We start from the raw sequence: 23,190 nt of genomic DNA, 5'->3' as shown, positions 1-23,190 counted from the left end.
AAATAAAAAGTCACAACTTGTATTACATATGTCGGATTTGAGCTGTTCAAAGGAAAACAGAACAAATATTTTATTTTCAAATTTGTGTTTTTATAAATCTATTATTTTAATTTACTAGTTATTCATATGGACAAGGACATGACGACATTAATCCTTCTCTTTTACCCACAGAAAGCAGAGAGGGTTAGGAGGTAGGTCACCAGGTTCGTCACAAGCCACCATACAGACAGACAGACAAAACAAACTAATGTAAACATACCAACACTGAGTTTAAATCTATACTAAAAACAAACCTACTATGGAGTTGCTTTGAAACATTATAAATGAAACATTAATCAACAGTCACCACAGAGAGAGAGAGAGATTGCTAACAAAATCTGTTGGGAGGCATGTAAAGCCTGGCACACTTCCAGGCTTTACAATGTCGCTATAATGTAAAGCAATTTAAGTGGTCAGTATAGTATAACCTGATAAAGTGATGGGCTGTAATTAATTCAGATTCCTTTAGTAGAATCCTGCATTTTTGTTAATTTGTTCTGCACAATGACCAGAAGCAATATATTTCTGTTCATGTCAACTTTATTTGTATCTTAAATAGACTTCAACAAATGCGCTGCACCACAATAATAAGCAAGAATAAAGAACAAGAACACATCGCTTCTTAACAATATTAAACCAAAAAGAAACTAATATTTGTCAGAACTACAGTTCTTGTGAATCTGTCTTAATGTGCTGCTCTTACTTGGTTTGATTCTTTTTACAAATCTATTATTTCTGAAATCACCTAAAATGCTTTATCCTTTGCTTCAAAGTATAAATCTGACTTAAACAACATTAAATAAACTTTTGTGATACACACTTTGATTAAGGGTAAGACTGTTTAGTCTCCATTTTGATGACACGCAATAATTCATCTACTAAAATGTCCCTTCAGTTCTAGTTAAATAGAAGACAAAACATTCTCAGAAACTTGCCACTTTATTTTGATAGCCATAAAAATGATCAGTTTAGTGTCTTTCTCTCCTCTACTTAGACCTGTAAGTGGATTTCTCATCACTCTTTTAGGATGAAAAAGGCTTATTCTTGAGGTGACAACAAATTCAATAAACAAAGCAAAGTGAACAAACTACAGCACAGTTTTGCATCCCATGATGAGAAAACTCCCAACAGGGATTGCTAAAATTTGGCCACACAAAACATGATCGTACTTATCAGATGTGCAAACTCGAGAAGGTAGTCAAATATTTCACAGCACTGGTAACAGAAGGTATGCCCACGTTTTTATTTTTGACATCAAAATAATAAGTTGCAGCCCTTTTGAACACCTATATATGAAGAAAAAACATTTACAGCAAAATAAGGAAATAAACTGTCTTATCTCCTTGATGGACTGTTAAATACTTATGATGAGAATTCTTATTTATACTAAATCTGCTTTTACAAACATCACAACCAAAAGGTTTCTCTGTCTTGAGTCTTTATCTCCAATTCCTTCATAAAAAGTTAACTACAATCACTAAAGCTTTTAAAAGGTACAGTGTGAATATCCATATGTTTTCTCAGATATGCTGGTCGTGAAAATCTCTGACTGCAAACACTACAAACAAAAGGTTTTTCTCCTGTGTGAACACGCATGTGTCTCTTCAGGTCTCCATGCAAGGAAAATCCTTTACTGCAGACATGACAAACAAACTGTTTTTCTCCTGAATGGACTCTCATGTGATTTTCAAGATGATTCCTTTGAATAAACCTGCTTTTACAGACATCACAACCAAATGGCCTCTCCTCTGTGTGCAGCCTCACATGTCGCTTTAACTGGGTCTCCTTCACAAAACACTTGCCACAGTTTCCACAGCTAAATTGTGCGTTGTGAATATCGAGGTGCCTTCTCAAATACACTTGTTGTGAAAATCCTTTACTACAAATGCTACAAGTAAATGGTTTCTCTCCTGTATGAACGCGCATGTGACTCTTTAGATCCCCTTGCCGCAAAAATCCTTTGCTACAAACACTACAAATGTAGTGTTTCTCTCCTGTGTGAATAAGCATGTGTCTCTTTAGAATATTTTGTTGTGAAAAACCTTTATTGCAAACACTACATACAAAAGGTCTCTCTTCAGTGTGGATCCATATGTGCTTTTTAAGACTTTCCTTTACCTTAAATCTTGCACCACAGACATCACAGGAAAACGCTTTTCCACCAGAATGGAGCTTCAAGTGAATGTTAAGATTTCTCTTGGCATGGAATCTCCTCCCACAGTCTTCACAGGAAAATGGAGTCTCTCCAGTGTGGACTCGCATATGAGTCTGAAGAGAAAGTTTTTCTTTAAATCCCTTCCCACAAAGATCACACCTATGTTCTCTCATTCCAGTGTGAATCATCAGGTGTAACTTAACATTTGTCTTAAGTTTGAATCTTTTTCCACAAATATTGCAACCAAATGGCTTCTCTCCTGTGTGGACTTCATGCTGAGGAGGAACACTGGAAGACAGTTTGGATGCCTTACCTCTTCCTTCAACCATCAGCTTACTTTTTTGGAAATAACCTACTGGATCTTGGCTCCAGTGTGGTTGTAATCCTTCACAGCCCTCTCCACCTACTTCTATTCCCCTCTGTTCAGTCGAGCTGCTGCTTAGAGCTTCTGTCTCTCTGATGTCTTCAGTTTTGATTTGAGGAAGCTCAAGTTTCTCTTCATCTTCAGTCTTCACAGTATGCTGCTCTTCCTCCCTACTGATACACAGTTCTTTGTCTTCCTCCTTTATGTTGAAGGTTTCTGGATCTTGATGGTCCAAACAGGGGCTCCAGTCCTGGGGAATCACTTTGATCACCAACATCTGGTGGACTGAGAACATCACAACACACAGAATCATCACTGATTGCTTCTGATCGATAAAATGGCATATTGTCCTTACAAATTGTTACGTTTAAATTGATAATTAGCATAATAATTTTTTTAATGATCAACAAAGAAGATGTAAAGGCAGAACTCTAAAATCATGACTAATTCTAATTATTTCTAATCAGAGTTTTGTCACATGATTGAAGCCATACTTTATCAACAGGAGGATCAATGTCTCTCTTTTTGAAAATCAAATATAAATGTTTTATCCATCGTTTTTATTTATAAATCATGGACTTATTTAAAGAAAATTTGGAGGAGAGAAATGAGATTATCAGCCTGGATCACCTTTGAGTCTCCACAATTAAACTGGCATTATTGCTTTCTGGTTCCTGCAAAAACTTCTGAGCTTTCCATTTAGAATGCTGGTCCTGAGCGGAACTGCCATAAATGATTGACAACACAAACATCGATGATGGGTCCTCTCAAACTAACTAGTTCCATCAAGATGGCATATCAAACATGAGCAAAGGTCGGTTATTAAATTAATCTTGACGTGTGAAGTGTGCTTAAAAGCATGTAGCTCCCAATTCAGATTTGCACCAGTTGTAAAATTAAGCCCTTGCTCAGTTATAAATCATTCAGCTTTAATCTACATTAGAGTGGATTTGTGTGAGTATTACTAAGCTGACTGAGAGTCAGAGATTTACCTCCTGGAATTGAATGCCCTACAGCAGCAATACTTTCATAGTGGGGGAAATCTCAAGCACCCAGGTGTTCAGGTGGGGGTTTGTTATTATCCTCACACTGGCTTCACACCTGCCTTTCAGGGCAACTCTGGAGTGAAAGACTAACTAGGGATTTGTTCTTCAAGCTGCAAATAAAGTCTAGTCAAACTGCCAGCAGAGGGAGCTAAAGATCAAGTCTTGGAGCTCATCACAAAAAGACAAATCATCAAAATACCAGTGGAAAACATACAAAAAGCAAGTCTAAGAAGGTTTTAATGTTATTGGATCCTTTCACATTGATCATTAAAGTATAAACAATTGTCAACTTTCTGTATTTGTAAAAATCTAATGAAAATTTAAAGATTTTGTATATATTCATTAGACATTGTTCACTTTATTGCCAATTAAGAGATGCATATGTCACTTCCTTTCAGAAACAGAATAAAATGTTATTTATTATTATTGGTTACAGAATGCCATGAGTTAAGGGGGCCCATCTTACGTAAACCAAGGCAAGGCAGTCATCTGGCTTGAATTTACTTTTCACTCTGACGCTTCCAACAGTCCTTTTCACAACTTCCAGTCAGATATAATCAGCTTCAATCCAGACAATCAAATGTGAGTCACTTACTGAGATCTTTGCTGTTCTGTGTTTCCTCCTCCAGTTCTGATGTGGATGCTGCAGGTATAGGTGGGTCCAAGCTGAACCCTTCAGGTTCATCTGCTTCAACCTTCATCGTCTCAGACATCCTCACTCCACTTGACTTCTCCTTTTAACAATCTTTGTTTGTAACCTTCACATTTTCAAGTAGATCAAGGTTTCAGCCATCTGGCCCTCATATTGTGTTTTTACACTGCCTGAAACCGGAATAAGACACGAATCAGCCACTGATCAAATAAAGTGTAACATTAATTGTAAACCGTAGCAGATCTGAAGCGATGCTGCAGAGAGTCTGATACCATGGTCGGTAGTTCTGGGTCCACTCTGTCCCTTTTGCAGCTTTAAAACATCAGCTTTAAATACTTCATCATTAAAAACATTGGTTAAGTCTCTGCTATCAACTACTTTAGCTCCACATAGTAGTCCATTCATTCTTCTAATGAAGGCTAATTGACGAACGAACTGCGGGCTAATGCTAGAAATAATCGCAGCGACCCAACAGATACGTAAGAAAAATATTCTCTAAGACTGTCAAGAAAAGACTGACATATTAATTACACACAAGTGTTAAGACGTTTTACTATCAGCACTTAGCAACTAAGGCTAACATGACAACATCCGGTTACGTTTTAAACTGGAAAGCCTCTTCCGCTATAAACTATCAGTTTTTCAAAATAAAACAATTTATATGAAAATGGACACCTTTCTACCCAGTTCTCATTTTGTCATGGCGAGGATGGTTGGTTGGTTGTTTTATTCTACAAAACAAATAATTGAATTGGGCTTATTTATATACTACCAAAATCCTCAAAAGCCTTATCTTAAGGCACTATACGTGAGAAATGTTAGAAGAAAATGCAGCTGAAGTGAATAAATGCTCGAACCAAACAATCTTTTTCAAATAAATAATTGAAGGATTTTCATAACCAAACCTTCACCCTAATTAGTAACCTGCTTAAGGAGTAGTTTAAAGAAACCACACAAAAGGGATCATGAGATACCCAATACCCACCTGGCTGAGGAGGACTAATTAATAAGTAAGTGAAACATACATCATCTCAATGCTTGAATAAATAAATGCAATAAGTACATTTTATTTTGTAAATGTTTTTATAAATAAACAGCACACAGAATGTATTGGAGATTGCTTTAGGGATTTTCTGTCATATGCAAAAACAGCATCAAAACAGATGTGAGAAGTAAAATAAACCTGGTCATTTATACCGACTCAAATAAATGTTTGCTCAATGTAATTATTGTTGTCATTAAAAAAAAGAATACAAACACTACAATTCCTTTAACTGTCCGTCTTTATCTCCCCGCAACACATGGACACTCATCTGTGTGAGGTGCAAACTCTGAATGTTGGACAGAGTCCGACAGGCTGAATATCTTAAGTCTATGTTCACACAGCAGACAAATGCGACCCAAATCTGATTTTTTGTTTTGCCAATATGTGACCCAGATCTGACTTATTCACAGCATGCTGAATGGTTCAATTCCAATCTTTTCAGCCCCCCAAGAAGTCTGATTTGCGCCACTTTCACATGGTCATGTCACATTTTATTTGACTTTTACATTGGTGACATGCATTATAATTCTGCATCAGAAGAAGCCAGACGCTACATAAGCAATGACTGACAAAAGCAGTGCTGACACTTTGTTTCAGACATGTTACTTCGGTGCCAACAAACAGCAAATAGTGCACTGCCATGCACTATTTCTGTGCAATAGTGAAATCTAGATGAAGTCATAAATCTTTAACATAAAAGTCTGATTGGGCTTGCATTTAATTTGTGGTAAAAACCATAAAGAAAATATTGGAATTCAGTGGGGGAAAAAAAATGAAATTGAGCATCAAGAGCTGCTGTGTGTACATAGAATACTTGGCATGCAAAATGTGCATTCATGGCACTGGCAATATATTGGTCAACAATTATTGCACTCCAAAAGTAATTTGGATAAGAATATTGCACATATATGTAATTGCAATTGATTATACAGCCCAATTGGAGATGATGTTCAGTTGTAAAGAAAATCAAATTTAAGGTAGAAAGAGTTACACTCAGGACCAAATCTAATGCTTCAATCTCATTATATTTGACATTCTGAACAACCTACTTATCTTTTTAGCAACAGTCTTGGTAAAAACACAACTGGGTTTATTAGGATTTTTAGCTTTGGTGATTTTGAAGTTACTAGTTAAAAATCATCAGGATTAACTTTACTGTAGCATTTTGTCCTTTTAACTAAAACTGATCAGTTAGAAAATAAAGCAAATTACAAATGATTAAGTTTTATTTTTTTCAATTATTTTAATTTAATGTGATAATGTGGAGACATAAATTATTCAGAAAAATACTGACAGATTAGCTGACGACTATGATGTTAAGTCAGTCTTTATGAAGACCCATGTGCCTCCTCATATCTCCAAGCTGTGAAAATCCTTTACTGCAAACCGTGCACACAAACGGCTTCTCTCCTGAATGCACTCTCATGTGATTTTCAAGTTGACACCTTTGATAAAATCTACTTTTACAGACGTTACAACCATACGGCCTCTCCTCTGAGTGGACTCTCACATGTCGCTCTAACTGGATTTCTTTTACAAAACGTTTACTGCAATCACTGCAGCTAAACGGTGCCGTGTGAACTTCCATGTGGCTTTTCAGGTTATGTTTTAATGAAAATCCTTTACTACAAACATTACAAATAAACTGCTTCTCTCCTGTGTGAACACGCATGTGTCTGTTCAATGTGTTTTGCAGTGAAAAGTCTTTATTGCAAACCCTACAAACAAACGGTCTCTCTGCAGTGTGGATCCTCATGTGCTTTTTTATATTTTCCTTTCTTTTAAATCTTGTACCACAAATATCACATGAAAAAGGTTTTTCTGCGGAATGGACCTTCATGTGAGTTTTCAGATATGTTTTTGCATGAAACCCTTTACCACAAACATTACAGGAAAATGGTTTCTCTCCAGTATGTATTCTCATGTGTGTCTGAACGAAACTCTTTTCTTTAAATCCTTTACCGCAAAGATCACAGGTATGTTCTCTCTCTGCAGTGTGAGTCATCATGTGTAATTTAACATGAGCGTTGCGCTTGAAAGTTTTTCCACAAACATGGCAGCAAAATGGCTTCTCTTCAGTTTGAACTCCATTCACAGTCGACTTAGATGTCGTAACGCTTTTGTGAGAAGTTGTCTTAGTTTGCAGGGAAGAACATGCTGGATCTTGGTTCCTCTCCAGTTCTAATCCTCCGCTGTCCTCTTCATGAGGTTCCGTTTCCGTCTTTTCATCTGAGCTGCTGGTTGGAGATTCTGTCTCTCTTATGTCATCTGCTTTGATCTCATAAAGTTCGGGTTTCTCTTCATCTTCAATCTTGACAGTAAGCTGCTCTTCCTCGTGACTGATCCACAGTTCCTCTTCCTCCTCCTTTATGCGAGAGTCATCTGGATCCTGCTGGTTCAAACTCAGGCTCCAGTCATGGGGAACCACTTTAATCACAAACATCTGATGGACTGGAAACATCAAAACATAAATGGATTTTAAATGCTTGTTAACCATTTTTGAATCTATTTCTTTACATAAATTGTTAATAGCCATAAGCTATTTTTACTTGGGAAAAATCATACAAATTGTTCAGATGATACAACAGTTGGTGTTTGTATCATATTTTGAAGGTGTCACAAAGAGCTGATTCTAGCCATTTTGGTTCTCTAGGAAAGATTATGGCCCACTGCTCACTACCAGAGATATGTCTGAACCACCTCAAAAAAGACAAAAAATGAGACAATGCTACTAAACAATATTTAGAACCCTTCCATTCCCCATTAGCAAAACATTCATGGCCCAATAATTTGGTATGTCTGCTGTTTTCTGGGGAATATTCAGATAGCGGCAAACCTATTGTTAATTCATTAAAATTTATGTTATCCTCATAACCGTGAGGAACTACAAAAATATAAATCAGGTTACTTTGTGTAAACATATCAGATAAGACGATATCAGGCTCGATCTTGACTGTCTTATTCAATCATTCAAAACTGGGATACAGTTCTACTGTTTCCAATTAATCTTAATTACTGACTTAATTACTGTATAGGAGTAGTAAACGGCATTAAGAGGGAACAAACTAAAAATAATAAAGGGCCTTATCTGAAGAAAAAGTATTTTCCACTTGATTTGGCATCTCCTTCCACTCAACTGCCTCCTTTTTATGCACAGGTGTGCCTTTTATGAGTTCAACATGCAGGTCAAAGGGACAGTCACAATCTTTTAAAGGCTGGAGGGTATTAATGAAAGAGTAAATAATAGGTTCTCCCAAAAGAAAAAAAGATATACATTATTGTTGACATTTTTTTTTGCATGTTTGCATGTCAAACTCTTCACAGCCCTGCAGTGATTCTAAAACTTGCCAATTTCCTCCAACTCGGCAACAACTGTCACTTACTGAGATCTTTGTTATCTTGTTTCTGCTCCAGTTCTGATGCGGATGCTGCAGGTATGAGGGGCTCCGAGCTGAACACTCCAGGTTCATCTGCTTCAACCTTCATCATTTCAGACATCCTCACTCGTCTTAGACTTCGCGATCCTTGTTTACAACCTTCACATGTCCTAGTAGATCAAGGTTTCAGCCATGAATCATCAAGCTGATGCAGCATCTGATTTAACAAAGGATATCAACAGAAAAGGTGAACCACTGCAGGGCTGAAGCGATGCTGAGCAGAGTCTGATGATGCCTTAAGTCAGTAGTTCTGGCTTTACTCTGAAATGTCTCCAGTCTCTCTGCTCCATGATGAACATCAACCTCTTAAAAACTGATTAACTCACTTCTGTTAGCTTCTTTAGCTTCACGGAGGCTAACAGCCCATTCACTATGCTAATGAAGGCTAACTACAAAAATGTAGAAGCGAAATCCTCGAAATAACAACATAATCTAGACACTGATGTAAAACATACTTGTTTAACGCCAACTTTAAAATGTTTTCTATTGGAACTCAGCTAGCTGAGCTGCCTATGCAGTGACATGATGCCCAGCAAGACCGCATCTTTTATCTGAAATGAAAAATAAATACGTCCATCCAGTGAGCGTGATACAGAGAAGAGCATACTCAGGACGATACATCTAAAATCGCCGCACGCATATGGACAGCCACAAAGAGCTAAGCTGCAACTATTAAAGGCTGACCCACATCTGAGGCACACGGTGGATGCTGGGAGATGTTACCTGCATCCTGCTGGAGCTCTGAGCCAAACCCACTCATCTGGGAGCAGCACGTACGGCCCGTAATCTGATGATCTTAAAGGACAAAACGATTCGTTCAAAAGCGACTGCCTGCAGACCGCAGGAGTCTCCACGGGGCGCGCATGCGCAGTGGTTATGCCCACGCTGCTTGGGATGGAGACTTTCAAAACAAAAGTATAACAATGGATTCAAAAGAAAAGAAAAACAATCTCTTCTCATGTTCAATAAAAAGCCCTTACTGAGGTGTTCAATGGGATGAGAATTAATTAACAAAATGATGTTCTTCTATTTACATGAACATTCTGCATTTTCGTGGTATAATATTTGACACAGAAAGTAACACTAAGAAAATTCCTGGTTCTTAGGTTGGTGACATTCATTAACCCTGTATGGTAACGTTACACAAAATAAACATATTCTGTGTGTAAAGCTTGTAAAAGGCTACGTTCACACAACTAGCGAATTTTACTTCACTCTTTTTAATTATACCATTGTGTAGATATTTAAAAAATAATCTGAGAGGCAGTCCTAAATAATTTATACTTAATTTTTTTGTGTATGTTATGTGGAACTGAGACTCCATTATTTCACTTTAAATAAATCTGAAAAATACATATTAAAGTGTACTGTGATAAAAATTAATTGATCTAAAACAAGGTATTTTTGAAGGAACATCAAGAGGTAGGCTTCCCACAGTGTCATAAACTCAGGGTTGACTCATAAAGCACTACAGCCTGAACTTTTAAAAACTTCAATATCGAAAACATTAATTCAGTCTCTAGTTTAGCGAAAAGTCTATTCATGTTGTTTATAAAAATTAATGACATTCTGTGTAGCAAACTACCGATAGAAAGAACAAACAATCGTGAAATGGAGAATCTGAGAGATCTCTAATGTCTAATGCAACAGTAGCTACTTCTATATCCACTTCCTCTTTCAACCTTTCAGAACAAAGCGCACAAATGGGAAAGTAGTAAAATAGATTCTTATTTATAAAATTTTTAATGTAATTTCACTTTGTTTTCATGGCCCTGATTAAAAAGACTAACTTCAGGGCATTTACTGAAAAAACATGAAATTAAATTACATTTATTATAAAAAGAATACAATGCTGAATGTACACACATTTTAAATATTATTTATACCCAGGCGTAACAGTTTTTCTTTAAATAAATCTTTTCAGTAAAGCACATAATTTTGTACAAGGTAAAATGAAAACATGTTTTTTCTATAAACAAGAAAATGGGAAGGACAAGCTGTAGTGATCAAGTTCTGCCAAGATGATGACATCAGTGTCTGCTAACAAACATTTACTTTGCAGGAGTCAGAAAGACATGATGTTCAGGACAAAGTGAAACTATTTGTTTCAGAGCTCGCGTGATTCTAGCGCCTTTACATTTACATGTGCATCTAAACTACACCCCGTATCGGAAAATAGAAGTTTATATGTACATCAGTGAGGAACTGTAATTACTGACAGTTGACGTATTGTTGCCACCTTGTGATTCTGTTGTTAGGAGCTCAGTGATTCCAGGAGTAGGTAGAAAAAATAAATAAAAAAGAATCCTCTTAATATTTACACTTAGGATTGAATAAACTTTAGAAACTGCTCAGTGCCCTTCCCTCAATCCCACCATTTATGACAAACTTTTGAAGAAGTTTGCTGATGACTTCATGGTCATTTTAATTTAACCCCAGGTTTGAATATTTCAAACCTGCTGGTCAGTGTGGTTCATGGACTGGGAAATGATTGTTAAAAAGTGATGGACTTAATAAAAGTTCTGAGTCCTTAAAAAGGTATGGGCATTTTGCTTAAAGTGTTATTTACAAAGATCAGAACCAAAAGTTCTTTTTATTTGTGGTTAAGCATTTCATTGATTGGAAGATTGTTGTAGTTAAATACACCATTTATCAGAACCTAAGGCTCCTGTTTCACTTTAACTGAAACGTCTCCAGATAGATGGATAGATAGATAGATAGATAGATAGATAGATAGATAGATAGATAGATAGATAGATAGATAGATAGATAGATCTTTTTAAATTTCTAGTTTGTGAAATGTACCATAGTAGAGATTACATATCGTGTGAAATTCAAGATACGTTTATTGATTTCATCTGAGTTTACACATATTACAATAAAATTATTGCTCCCCTGAAAGGAGTTGCACATGTAGATTTATCTTTATTTACCCCACCTAAACATTCATTACACCTGAATCATGGAGTGTGAGCCTCCATGTGTCTTTTCAGATTTTGCTGTTGCGTAAATCCTTTATTACAAACACCACAAACAAATGGTTTCTCTCCCGTATGAACACGCATATGACTTTTTAAATAATCTTGCCGTGAAAAGCCTTTACTACAAAAACTACAAACAAAGGGTTTCTCCCCAGTGTGAACGCGAATGTGAATTTTAAGATTCCTTTGCAGTGAAAATCCTTTACCACAAATGCTGCAAAGAAATGGCTGCTCCCCTGTATGTATATGCATATGAATTTTTAGATTGCGCTGCTGTGAAAATTCTTTATTACAAACGCTACAGACAAAAGGTTTCTCTCCTGTGTGAACACTCATGTGACTTTTGAGACGATTTTGTTGAGAAAATCCTTTACTACAAATGCTGCAAGTGAACGGTTTCTCACCTGAGTGAACACGCATGTGTGTCTTTAGATTCTGTTTTAGTGCAAACTCTTTATTACAAACCCCACAAATAAATTCTTTTTCTCCGGTATGAACACGAATGTGACTCTTTAGATGATCTTGTCTAGAAAACTCCTTACTACAAATATTGCAGGTGAAAGGTTTCTCTCCGGTGTGAACACGCATGTGTGTCTTAAGATTTGATTTCAGTGAAAATCCCTTACTACAAAAGCCACACACAAACTGTTTCTCTCCTGTGTGAACACCCATGTGACTCTTCAGATGTTCTTCTTGTGAAAATCGTTTACTGCAAACAGTACATGAAAATGGCTTCTTTGCAGTGTGAATCAACCACATGTGGTTTTTGAGAGATTTCTCTCTTTTAAATCTTGTACCACAGACATCACAGGAAAATGGTTTTTCTCCTGAATGGACTGCCAGGTGGTTCTTAAGAATGGTCTTTCTATGAAATGTTCTACCACAATCATCACAGGCAAATGGTCTCTCACCAGTGTGAAGTCTCATATGTATCTGAAGGTAACTCTTTTTTTTAAATACTTTTCCACAAAGACCGCAGCCATGTTCTTCATTTCCTGTGTGTGTCATAATGTGCACTTTAACATGAGACTTCTTTTTGAATCTTTCACCACAGACATTGCACCCAAATGGCTTCTCTCCAGCATGAACTCCAATCAGTCCTGTGAATTTTGAATGCAGTTTAGATCTTTTACCTTTATTGTGAATCGTTGTCTTGTTCTTTTGAGAACAGGCTGGATGCAGGTTTCTGTGTGGTTTTGGTTCTGTGCAGTCCTCTCCATCTAGTTCTATTTCTATCTGTTCAGTTGAGCCGCTGGTTGAAGCTCCGGTGTCTCTGTTGTCTTCAGTTTTGATTTCCTTAGACTTTGATAACGGAGGTTTCTCTTCATCCTCACTCTTCACAGTAGGCTGCTCTTCCTCCTGACTAATCCTCAGTTCCTCATCTTCCTCCTTTATGTGGGGGTGTTCTGGGTCCTGCTGGTCTAAACTGGAGCTCCAGTATGGGAGGGCCTCTTCTTTAATCACCAACTGGTGATAGTCTGCAAAAATTGGCGTATAAAAATTGAGGCGAAAGATCCAGAGCTCTACATATCCTTAGTGAATAATTATTAATCATTGAATGATATCAATGCAGTATAAAAGCAGCTTTTTTTTTTTTTTTACCTTTTTACACCAATAAAACCCAGAAAAGATTACACTAGAAACTGTTTCAATCTACCTTCATGCTCTGTAGTAAAACTAAAATATCTCAACTTTAGAACAAAGAATATGCTTGTAAACATCCACTCTTTTACTAATGGTCTGGACTGGCCGAAAAGTGAATTTAGCACAAAGCCGTTCACCCAATTACAGCACAGAACGGAGAATGGGCTTCTGTGGAAATGAAGCTGGCATTATCAAAGTGGTGTATCCATGCCTGGACATGTATGTGGATATATTCATAGAAATTGAAGGAAAGTATGCAGCTGAAAAAGTGTAGTGTCATTTAAGTATTAATTTCTAGGTCAGAGACAATACAAATATGCAGGAAAGAATATTGCTTCTAATTGAAAAAATAAAGAAAAGAATAAAATCCAATGTGTCACAAACATTCATGAGGCTTAATTAGAAATTATTCCACAATCCTTGATGAAAACCAGAGCAAGCTTAATGTAGGGTTAGTCAGAAAGTAATTTAATTAATAAACTGAATAGTTTAAAGAGACAGACCAATGGGCAGAAGCTGTTGCTACAATAATCTCCCTCCAGGGTGCCTAATTCTACACAAACCAATGTGCCACTTACTGAGATTTTTGCCGTCCTGTGTTTCCTCCAGGTCTGATGTGGATGCTGCAGGTCTGGGGGTCTCTAAACTGGACCCAGGTCCATCTGCTTCAACCTTCATCATCTCACAAATCCTCGCTCCACCTGGGATTCTCCTTTTCGCAATCCTTGTCTTCGACCTTCACATGTTCAGTCATATAAGCCGTATCTTCTGTATTTCCGCTGTCTGAAACTGGAGTCAAACATAAACCAGCCTGTCGCAGAGCTGAAGCGATCCTCCAGAGCAGAGTCTGATATCTTGATTAGTAGTCCTGGGTGTCCCCAGTCTCTCGATCCTCAGCTGGACAACAGCGTTAGAGGTGGTGTCCACAGACGATGTGGTCCTCCCCGCACAGTCTCACAAACTCAGCATGTAGACTTGTCTTAAATAACTGCGCTGTGAACTATTACATGCTTCAACCTCGAAAACACTGATTCTCTTCTTCAGGTGAAAGTCTAATCATGTTGCTAATAAAGGCTAATTACATTCTGTGACGCACATTTCGTCTAGAAATGATCACAACCATCCGAATCAAATATCCAGAGGTAATATATTCCCAAAAACTGGTAATAAATTTATTATTAAATCCTGGTTTTACACAAACTCCAAGACGTTTTTTCTCTTAGCCAGTTAAGCTAATATTGCTACATCCGGTTGTTACCTCTAGAATGACCAATGAACAAGACGGAAAGCTCCGACAGGAAGTAGCACGTCAGTTACCCACCATTAGCTTTTCAAAATAATAAAGTTTAAATGCAACAAAACTCCTTTAACGGATATTAAAAGCAGGTAATTTGTATGCTACTTTACCAGACAAAATGTATTTCTTATATTCATATCACACAAGAAAATTCAACACTACTGCAGAAGTGTACTTAGTACATGCAAGTCTTTAATTTACTGTGGAAATTAGATGATAATGAAAAGACATCAGGGTGAAATCCACAGTTACTGAAGTGTGGAGACAGTTGGTGAAACATCAGAAATGAAAACAGAAGTTTGAACATAAAAGCAGAATAGAATGACTATAATCTTTGAGAAGTAGTGACAAATTGTTCAACTACAAATAGTTCCTCTCGTGTGAACACGCATGTGTCTCTTCAGTTGATCTTTCAGTGAAAACGCTTTATTGCAAACACTACAAATAAATTGTTTCTCTCCAGTATGGACTTTCATGTGTTTTTCAAGATGACACTTTTGGATAAATCTGCTTTCACAGACTTCACAACCAAACGGCCGCTCCACTGTGTGGAGTTTCTCATGTCGCTGTTGCTGGATGTCATTTGTAAAACATTTATTACAGTCACTACAGCTAAATGGTCCATTGTGAACTTTCATGTGCCTTTTAAGATGATGATGTTCTGAAAATCCTTTACTACAAACTCTACAAATAAACAGTTTCTCTCTTGTTTGGACAAGCACATGTCTGTCTAGATTATATTTGATTGAAAATCCTTTGCTGCAAACACTACAAATGAACCGTTTCTGTCCCGTGTGAACACGTAGATGTTTCTTTAAATTCTCTTGGAAGGAAAATCCTTTATTGCAAGTATTACAAATAAACTGTTTCTCTTCTGTATGAACAAGCAGGTGTTTCTTCAGTAATGTTGATGAAAACCTTTACTACAATAACTACAAATGAGCAGTGTCTCTTCTGTGTGAACATTCATGTGTCTCTTTAGAGTCTGCTGTAGTGAAAAGCCTTTACCACAAACTCTACAAATGAACTTCTTCCCTCCTTGGTGAACATGCAGGTGTCTTTTTAGATTCTCCTGTAAAGCAAATCCTTTACTGCAAATGCTGCAAATGAAAGGTTTCTCTCCGGTGTGAACACGCATGTGACTCTTTAATCGCATTTGTTGAGAAAATCCTTTACTGCAAACACTACAGACAAAGGGTCTGTCTGCAGTGTTGATCCACATGTGGCTTTTTAAATTATGCTTTCTTTTAAATCTAGTTTCACAAACATCACAGGAAAAAGGTTTTTCGTCAGAGTGGACATCCAGGTTCTCGTTAAATAATTTTTTTGCATGAAACCTTCCACAATTATCACAGGCAAATAGTCTTTCTCCTGGGTGAAGTGTCATGTGAGTCTGAAGAGAAGTTGTTTCTTCAAATCTTTTACAGCAACGATCGGAGCCAAGCTCTCTCACTGCATAATCAAAAGCCTTCTGATTGAATATTTCACAATTTCATTCATTTCACTGTCTTCCAGCACCAGGCTCCGTACACCTCTCACGAAATTTCACTCTGGAACTCCGCTGTCCCTCATGGATTTTTGTGCAATTCAGGTTTAATTACTGATAAAAATTTACATTTATTCTATCACATCAACCATTACAAAAAGAATTACATTTACTTTTTTGCATAGCAAAGAAACACAGAACTTTCAATGAACTTCACAATTCGAACTTTAATTAAATACAATAAAATTTAGTCCAAACACAAATTTAGAAATATGTATTTAATAGGTTTTTAGCATATTTCAAAACAGTAGACTATGTACGCGACTTCAAATGTCATTTAAATTCAAACCAGTTAGTTAAGGCAAGACAATATCTAAAACCTTAAGCTGAGTGTGGTCCATAGCCATGATTGGGAGACAGTTGTTTAAATGATGGATTGTAATATACACCAGAATCACAAAGCAAAGGTATTTCTCATGTGTGCATGAACATTTGAGTAACAGGACGGCTTTTCTACTCAAATCTACCACAGACATTGGAACTAAAAACTCTGGTTTCAATGCATCTTTTTCAGAAATAAAACCATAACTACAGCTAAATGTTTTCTTACAGGTGTGCACAGGCTCTACAATAATTAGGTGACATAACCCATGATGCGGTTAACCCAGGGAATTCTACAGAGCTGCCTGTTGATGTGATAGAACCCAATCTAAGTTTGCTAAGTTATAAAAAAAAACTCACTACAGTTAACCTTTTTATAATTATCCTGGATGTGATGAATGGTTGACGACATCAAACTTTGTTTAAAGAGTCTGTACTCACTGAAGAAAAAAAGTTCTGGTTAAAGACGGAATGTGTGCCAACAGAAAGTGGAAAATGTGAAAAATGTGTTTTTCCAAAACACAATTAGTTGCACTCTTCATGAACATGCATGTGGCTCTTCAGATCTCCACGTCGTGAAAACGATTTATTGCAAACACTGCAAACAAATGGTTTCTCTCTTGTGTGGACATACATGTGCCTTGTTAGAATAATCTGTTGTGAAAATGCTTTACAACAAACACTGCAAACATATGGTTTTTCTCCTGAATGGACTCTCAAGTGGTTTTTAAGATGACACATCCTAAAAAATCTGTTTTTACAAACGTCACAACTAAATGGCCTTTCCTCCGTGTGAAGTCTCATGTGTCGCTCCAACTGGATTTCCTTCACAAAGCGTTCACTACACTCGCTACAGCTAAATGGTGAAGTGTGAACCTCCATGTGTTTTTTCAAATATCCTTGTCGTGAAAATCTTTTAGAACAAACAGTGCAAACAAACGGTCTGTCTCCAGTGTGAACACGCGTGTGATTCCTCAGATTCTCTTGTCGTGAAAATCCTTTACTACAGACGCTACAAATAAATGGTTTTTCACCAGTGTGAATACGCATGTGTCTCTTTAGTACATTTTGCAAGGAAAATCCTTTACTGCATATGCTACAAATAAATGGTTTCTCTCCTGTGTGAATGCGCAGGTGGCTCTGGAGAACATTTTGTTGGGAAAAACCTTTACTGCAAACACTACAGGTAAACTGTTTATGACCTGTGTGAACATGCATGTGTCTCTTTAGAACAACATCTTGTGCAAATCTTCTGTTGCAAACACTACAAACAAATGGTTTTTCTGCCGTGTGGATCCTCATGTGCTGTTTAATACTATCCTTTCTATGAAATCTTCTACCGCAAACCTCACAAGAAAAAGGTTTTTCTTCTGAATGGATTATCGCATGAGTCTTAAGAAAGTTCTTTGCATGAAACGCTTTACCACAATAATCACATACAAATGGTTTCTCTCCAGTGTGGAGTCGCATATGTGTCTGAAGACGGCACTTTCCAATAAATCCTTTCCCACAAAGACCACAGTAATGTGTTCTCTTTCCAGTGTGAATCATCATATGGATTTTAACAGAAGTCTTATGTTTGAAACCTTTGCCACAAACACTGCAACCGAATAGCTCCTCTCTTACATGGACTCCAGTCTGAGCTGTATGTTTGGAACTCTTAGCTCTTTTACCTCTTGTACCTAATTTAACTTTTATCTTATTTTCAACTGGATCTTGGTTCCAGTCTGGTTCTGGTCCTCCACAGTCTTCTCCATTAGATTCTGTTTCCATCTGTTCAACTGACCAAATGGTTAAAGCTGCCGCCTCCATGTTGTCTTCAGTTTTGTTGTGATAGATCACTGATAATTGAGGTTTCTCTTCATCTTCAATCTTCACAGTAAGTTGCTCTTCCTCCTGACTGATCCACAACTCCTCCTCTTCCTCCTTTATGTAGGGGTTGACAGGGTCCTGCTGGCCCAAACTGGGGGTCCAGTCATGAGGAACCTCTTTAATCACCAACATCTGATGGAGTGGCAACACTGAAACAAACGTGGACATTATTCAGAAAAGTTGCTTAACAAAGACACTTTCTAGATTCATAATCTAGTCAGCCAAAAGCTTAAAATTATTGGCAATCATCCAATATTATTATAATGTATTATTAAATATGCACATTACATTTTAAAGCTCAATTGTCATTTTTCTAATTGGAAAAAAGGCTAAATTAATAAATCTGGTGCTATTATTGAACCAAGTTTTCAATGAACATCAAAGAACCGATTCAACCAGATATTTAGAAATAATTTTTGTGCGAAACAATCACCATTTACTTCAGTTAGTGGAATGCTTATTAATGCTGACTTAGTACAAGTGTTGAAATGCCATTTTAGGGAAAATATGAAATTTTAGGGTAAATATCATATGACTTTATTAATCTGATGGATACAACAGGTATGTTTTTCTTGAAAAAATGAAGAAAAATTTTAGCTAATGTGTGACAATTATTGATTTATTACATTTGAATGCCTCCACAAAATACTAAATATAAATTTAAGAAAATTATGTTTTTTACCCATATATCTTAAAATCCCAAATGTTCCTTGAATTGCAGAGTCATGTACATATTTTCATCAATGTCAATATAAAAACGATTTATCAGAATCAGTTGCATCAAGTGTAAACATTGTCTCCTTTATTCAGAATGTCTGGAAAACAGTTAGACTCAAAATGTATTTTTAATCACATCAAAAGTTATCAACGTTGTCCCTGATGCTTGTTTGATTTCTAAATACATTAGTGTGTGCTTGTCTGAATGGGTCGGTGACAGGCATAAACTTTAAACACTTTGTAGAACGTCGCTTTATGAGGCTCAGTCTATTTACTTTTATTAGCTTACTGGCAGATTGGCCATATCCAATACAGCAGACAAAGTAAAGCATCACAGCAACGGGCCAATGTGCCCAATGAGGCATTGGTGTATTTATGTCTGTGCTGTTTGCAAGAAGGTGGAAAAATTTAGGGGTTTCTGTGTGGTGCAGAAGAGGACTATGCACAGAGAGGCTATAGTCCTCCCCCTCTGTCTCTAGATTTTATTTTATTTTACACTAAGAAGCCTGTAGTGACTGTTTTTGAGTCATTTACTGAGATCTTTGTTGTCTTGTGCTTCCTCCTCGTGTTCTGATGTGGATGCTGCAGGTATGGGAGACTCCAAGCTGACCCCTCCAGGTTCATCAGCTTCAACCTTCATCATCTGAGACATCCTCGTTCCACTTGAGATTCTCCATACAAGATGGATCTTCAATTCTTTTGCTGCCGGAAAGTAGAATCAGACGCATTTTCAAATTAAATTCAGCTTACTTTACTTTACAAACCCCAAAGGGAAATTAAATGTTGTTGTAATTAATATTAAATCAAATTTCTTTAGAGTTATTGTAGATGGTGATGGCTGTAGGTAGGAAATGGCTGTGGTGCAGCGACCTGTATCGCAGCGCATTTGAAAAAGACTCTGACTAAAGACTCTCTTTTCAGTGTCTCTTTAGTCACAGGCTTTCATCATGACCATCCTGGAGAAGGATGGTCATGATGGACCATCCTTAATGAACATGGTATTCATGACCATGATTGAAAAATAATAATAGTAATAATAACATAAAATTTCAGAGAAAGTACATAGCTACTCCAAAGTGCTACGGAGCCCCTAAGGGGACATGGAGAGGGGAAAAAAAGGGAAAGAAATCCCGACTTATTATCCCGAGATCCCGACTTATTATCTCGAGATCCCGAGATCCCGACTTATTATCTCGAGATCCCGACTTATTATCTCGAGATCCCGACTTATTATCCCGACTTATTATCTCGAGATCCCGACATCAGTACATAACGACCTAATCACAGTGATGGAGGACACCCACCCATGATTTTTATTTCGAGCTTGGGCTTGAGTATAAACACATTAAATCAGTGCTTGACAGCAGACATGGATTTAGTATTAGTGAGAGACATCTGAAGAGAGTTTTCAGAGCGCGGGGACTCATTCGGCGCAAGTCCTTTTCCGACTTGGCAGTTTTGGTAGAATTCATTAATAACCAGCTACAGTCCTCTGGACAGCTTCACGGTTACCGATGGATGTACGCTAAATTGCATGTGCATGATATCCTCCTCTGGGACATCTCTGGACCGCAGAAAATGATATAAGTCGTCCTCCATAATCAATGTAGACACACTCCCCCACGTTTACCGCATAAAAACATGCCTTTCCCCCCCAAAAAAGTAACTCGCGATTTTTCAGAAATGTCGCGGGATCTCGAGATAATAAGTCGGGATAATAAGTCGGGATCTCGAGATAATAAGTCGGGATAATAAGTCGGGATCTCGAGATAATAAGTCGGGATCTCGGGATCTCGAGATAATAAGTCGGGATCTCGAGATAATAAGTCGGGATTTCTTTCCTTTTTTTCTCTCTCCATGTCCCCTTAGGGGCTCCGTACCCTAACCCTAACCCTAACCCCCTCTCTGGTCCGTGGACCACAACCACAGCAAGTTCCTCCGCAAGTTCAGAGAGGACCTGCCCATCAAACTCAACTGACCCCGGAGCGCCACGACCTCCTCAGAGGGACGTTCCAAAAAAAAACAACAACAAAAAAATAACCTGTGGTGACGTAACCCAGCAATTTGAAAAAACACTAATCTTTCTGCGTCATGGTGGATGTCGCGGGGTTAAAGTAAAAGGGGCTTAGGGGCTCCGTAAAGTACGGAGCCCCTAAGGGGACATGGAGAGAGAAAAAAAGGAAAGAAATCCCGACTTATTATCTCGAGATCCCGACTTATTATCTCGAGATCCCGAGATCCCGACTTATTATCTCGAGATCCCGACTTATTATCCCGACTTATTATCTCGAGATCCCGACTTATTATCCCGACTTATTATCTCGAGATCCCGCGACATTTCTGAAAAATCGCGAGTTACTTTTTTGGGGGGGAAAGGCATGTTTTTATGCGGTAAACGTGGGGGAGTGTGTCTACATTGATTATGGAGGACGACTTATATCATTTTCTGCGGTCCAGAGATGTCCCAGAGGAGGATATTATGCACATGCAATTTAGCGTACATCCATCGGTAACCGTGAAGCTGTCCAGAGGACTGTAGCTGGTTATTAATGAATTCTACCAAAACTGCCAAGTCGGAAAAGGACTTGCGCCGAATGAGTCCCCGCGCTCTGAAAACTCTCTTCAGATGTCTCTCACTAATACTAAATCCATGTCTGCTGTCAAGCACTGATTTAATGTGTTTATACTCAAGCCCAAGCTCGAAATAAAAATCATGGGTGGGTGTCCTCCATCACTGTGATTAGGTCGTTATGTACTGATGTCGGGATCTCGAGATAATAAGTCGGGATAATAAGTCGGGATCTCGAGATAATAAGTCGGGATCTCGAGATAATAAGTCGGGATAATAAGTCGGGATCTCGAGATAATAAGTCGGGATAATAAGTCGGGATCTCGAGATAATAAGTCGGGATCTCGAGATAATAAGTCGGGATTTCTTTCCTTTTTTTTCCCCTCTCCATGTCCCCTTAGGGGCTCCGTAGTAAAGTGCTGCTAACCTGAGTAAAAAATATAGAAATCAGAGCAGAGAGTCTGATACCTTGGTCAGTATTTCTGGGTCCATTCTGAAACTGCCTCCAGTTTCTGTCTTCAGCGGGACAACAAGATCAGAGGAAGTGTCCAAAAACGATGATCAAGTCTTATCTCTCTGCTGCTTTAGCTCCATGGTGACCACCGCTTCCTTCTCTTATTGCTTATCTGAATGAACTGCAAATGTCGGCTAGAAATAATCACAGAGGTTCACAGCAAACACGAAAAAGCGAAATCCTTACCGAGATGGTCGATCAGAGTCTGGGAGGTTTAGCAAGGACATTTTTATCACACGTATTTCACACAAACAAGCGTCTTTCGTCGGTCGGGATATAGCCAGTCAAGCTAACATTGTCATCGTAATTACAAAGAATAAACGCAAACCAAGATGGTCCGGGTTATACGTTGACGACGTCGCCGCCATATTGTGAGTGGCTATGGACAGTTCTGTCTCGAAGGGCGTTGAGTAAAGCGGTGAGACTGCGAGGTCTGCTGGGGTAGTATGAGTCATCAGCAGGCAGATATATTTAAATTAGTTGTGGTACGAAATTAAAAATATATAATCTAATAAACTAGAGCCTTTAGACAGTTTTGACTCATTGTTAAATATCATTAAGAGTTTTGTAGAGCACTTTATGTATTAGGTAACATAAATAGAAAAGTTTTTGTTTTTTTTCATTAAGAGCTGATTGGAAATTTAGTCCCAACACGAAGAAGTGTTGTTCATGGAATACAAGTAACAAGTGAAAAAGGCAGATAACTTCTTAAAACAACAGCAAACAAAAGTGGAATTTGTGAACTTTACCAACGTATTAAATTTTCAAAGCTCTGGTCATCCCTAATGGAAATGAAGTCTGATCAGGAAACATTTTAAAACGCTGAAGGTACATGGGTCATTTTTCTTACTAAGCATGTGTTGCAACATAATACCCAGTACAACTGTTGGCTTTGTGCATGTGAATGTAAAGCTACAGAAAAGAGATAAACCAAAATTGGCTCATTGAAAAAAAAATATACTGCTCTCCTATTTTACATCTGGGCATTTTA

At 37.7% G+C, this 23,190-nt stretch overlaps 3 protein-coding genes and 1 pseudogene across 9 annotated transcripts; all 4 read right to left on the bottom strand.

The window, feature by feature from the left end:
- Positions 1–561: 561 nt before the first annotated feature.
- LOC114151998 (gastrula zinc finger protein XlCGF57.1-like) lies at positions 562–5,040 on the bottom strand. The gene is made up of 3 exons (XM_028029599.1): positions 4,529–5,040; positions 4,200–4,426; positions 562–2,843 (listed from the first exon to the last, which is right to left on the bottom strand). The coding sequence occupies exons 2-3, from the start codon at positions 4,315–4,317 to the stop codon at positions 1,504–1,506; spliced, it is 1,458 nt and encodes a 485-aa protein (XP_027885400.1). The 5' UTR covers positions 4,318–4,426; positions 4,529–5,040; the 3' UTR covers positions 562–1,503.
- A 322-nt stretch (positions 5,041–5,362) lies between these two features.
- On the bottom strand, positions 5,363–22,721 carry LOC114151991 (gastrula zinc finger protein XlCGF57.1-like). 7 transcript variants are annotated; one of them, XM_028029587.1, is made up of 4 exons: positions 22,386–22,707; positions 22,154–22,320; positions 19,651–19,818; positions 16,354–18,548 (listed from the first exon to the last, which is right to left on the bottom strand). In XM_028029587.1, the coding sequence occupies exons 3-4, from the start codon at positions 19,766–19,768 to the stop codon at positions 17,053–17,055; spliced, it is 1,614 nt and encodes a 537-aa protein (XP_027885388.1). In that variant the 5' UTR covers positions 19,769–19,818; positions 22,154–22,320; positions 22,386–22,707; the 3' UTR covers positions 16,354–17,052. The 7 variants fall into 7 exon arrangements, with proteins under 7 accessions (XP_027885389.1, XP_027885390.1, XP_027885392.1 ...); XM_028029586.1 differs by having other exon boundaries at positions 22,154–22,311; XM_028029588.1 differs by lacking the exon at positions 16,354–18,548 and adding an exon at positions 5,363–7,752 and having other exon boundaries at positions 22,154–22,721.
- Positions 10,454–14,614, bottom strand: LOC114151994 (gastrula zinc finger protein XlCGF57.1-like). The gene is made up of 2 exons (XM_028029595.1): positions 13,942–14,614; positions 10,454–13,197 (listed from the first exon to the last, which is right to left on the bottom strand). The coding sequence occupies exons 1-2, from the start codon at positions 14,042–14,044 to the stop codon at positions 11,699–11,701; spliced, it is 1,602 nt and encodes a 533-aa protein (XP_027885396.1). The 5' UTR covers positions 14,045–14,614; the 3' UTR covers positions 10,454–11,698.
- Positions 14,885–16,256, bottom strand: LOC114152002 (gastrula zinc finger protein XlCGF8.2DB-like; annotated as a pseudogene).
- Positions 22,722–23,190: the final 469 nt, after the last annotated feature.

Source organism: Xiphophorus couchianus, chromosome 10 (assembly GCF_001444195.1).
Source record: "Xiphophorus couchianus chromosome 10, X_couchianus-1.0, whole genome shotgun sequence".
Taxonomy (NCBI): domain Eukaryota; kingdom Metazoa; phylum Chordata; class Actinopteri; order Cyprinodontiformes; family Poeciliidae; genus Xiphophorus; species Xiphophorus couchianus.
Note: the sequence above shows the minus strand (reverse complement) of the source record. Positions and strands in the feature narration are given on the sequence as shown.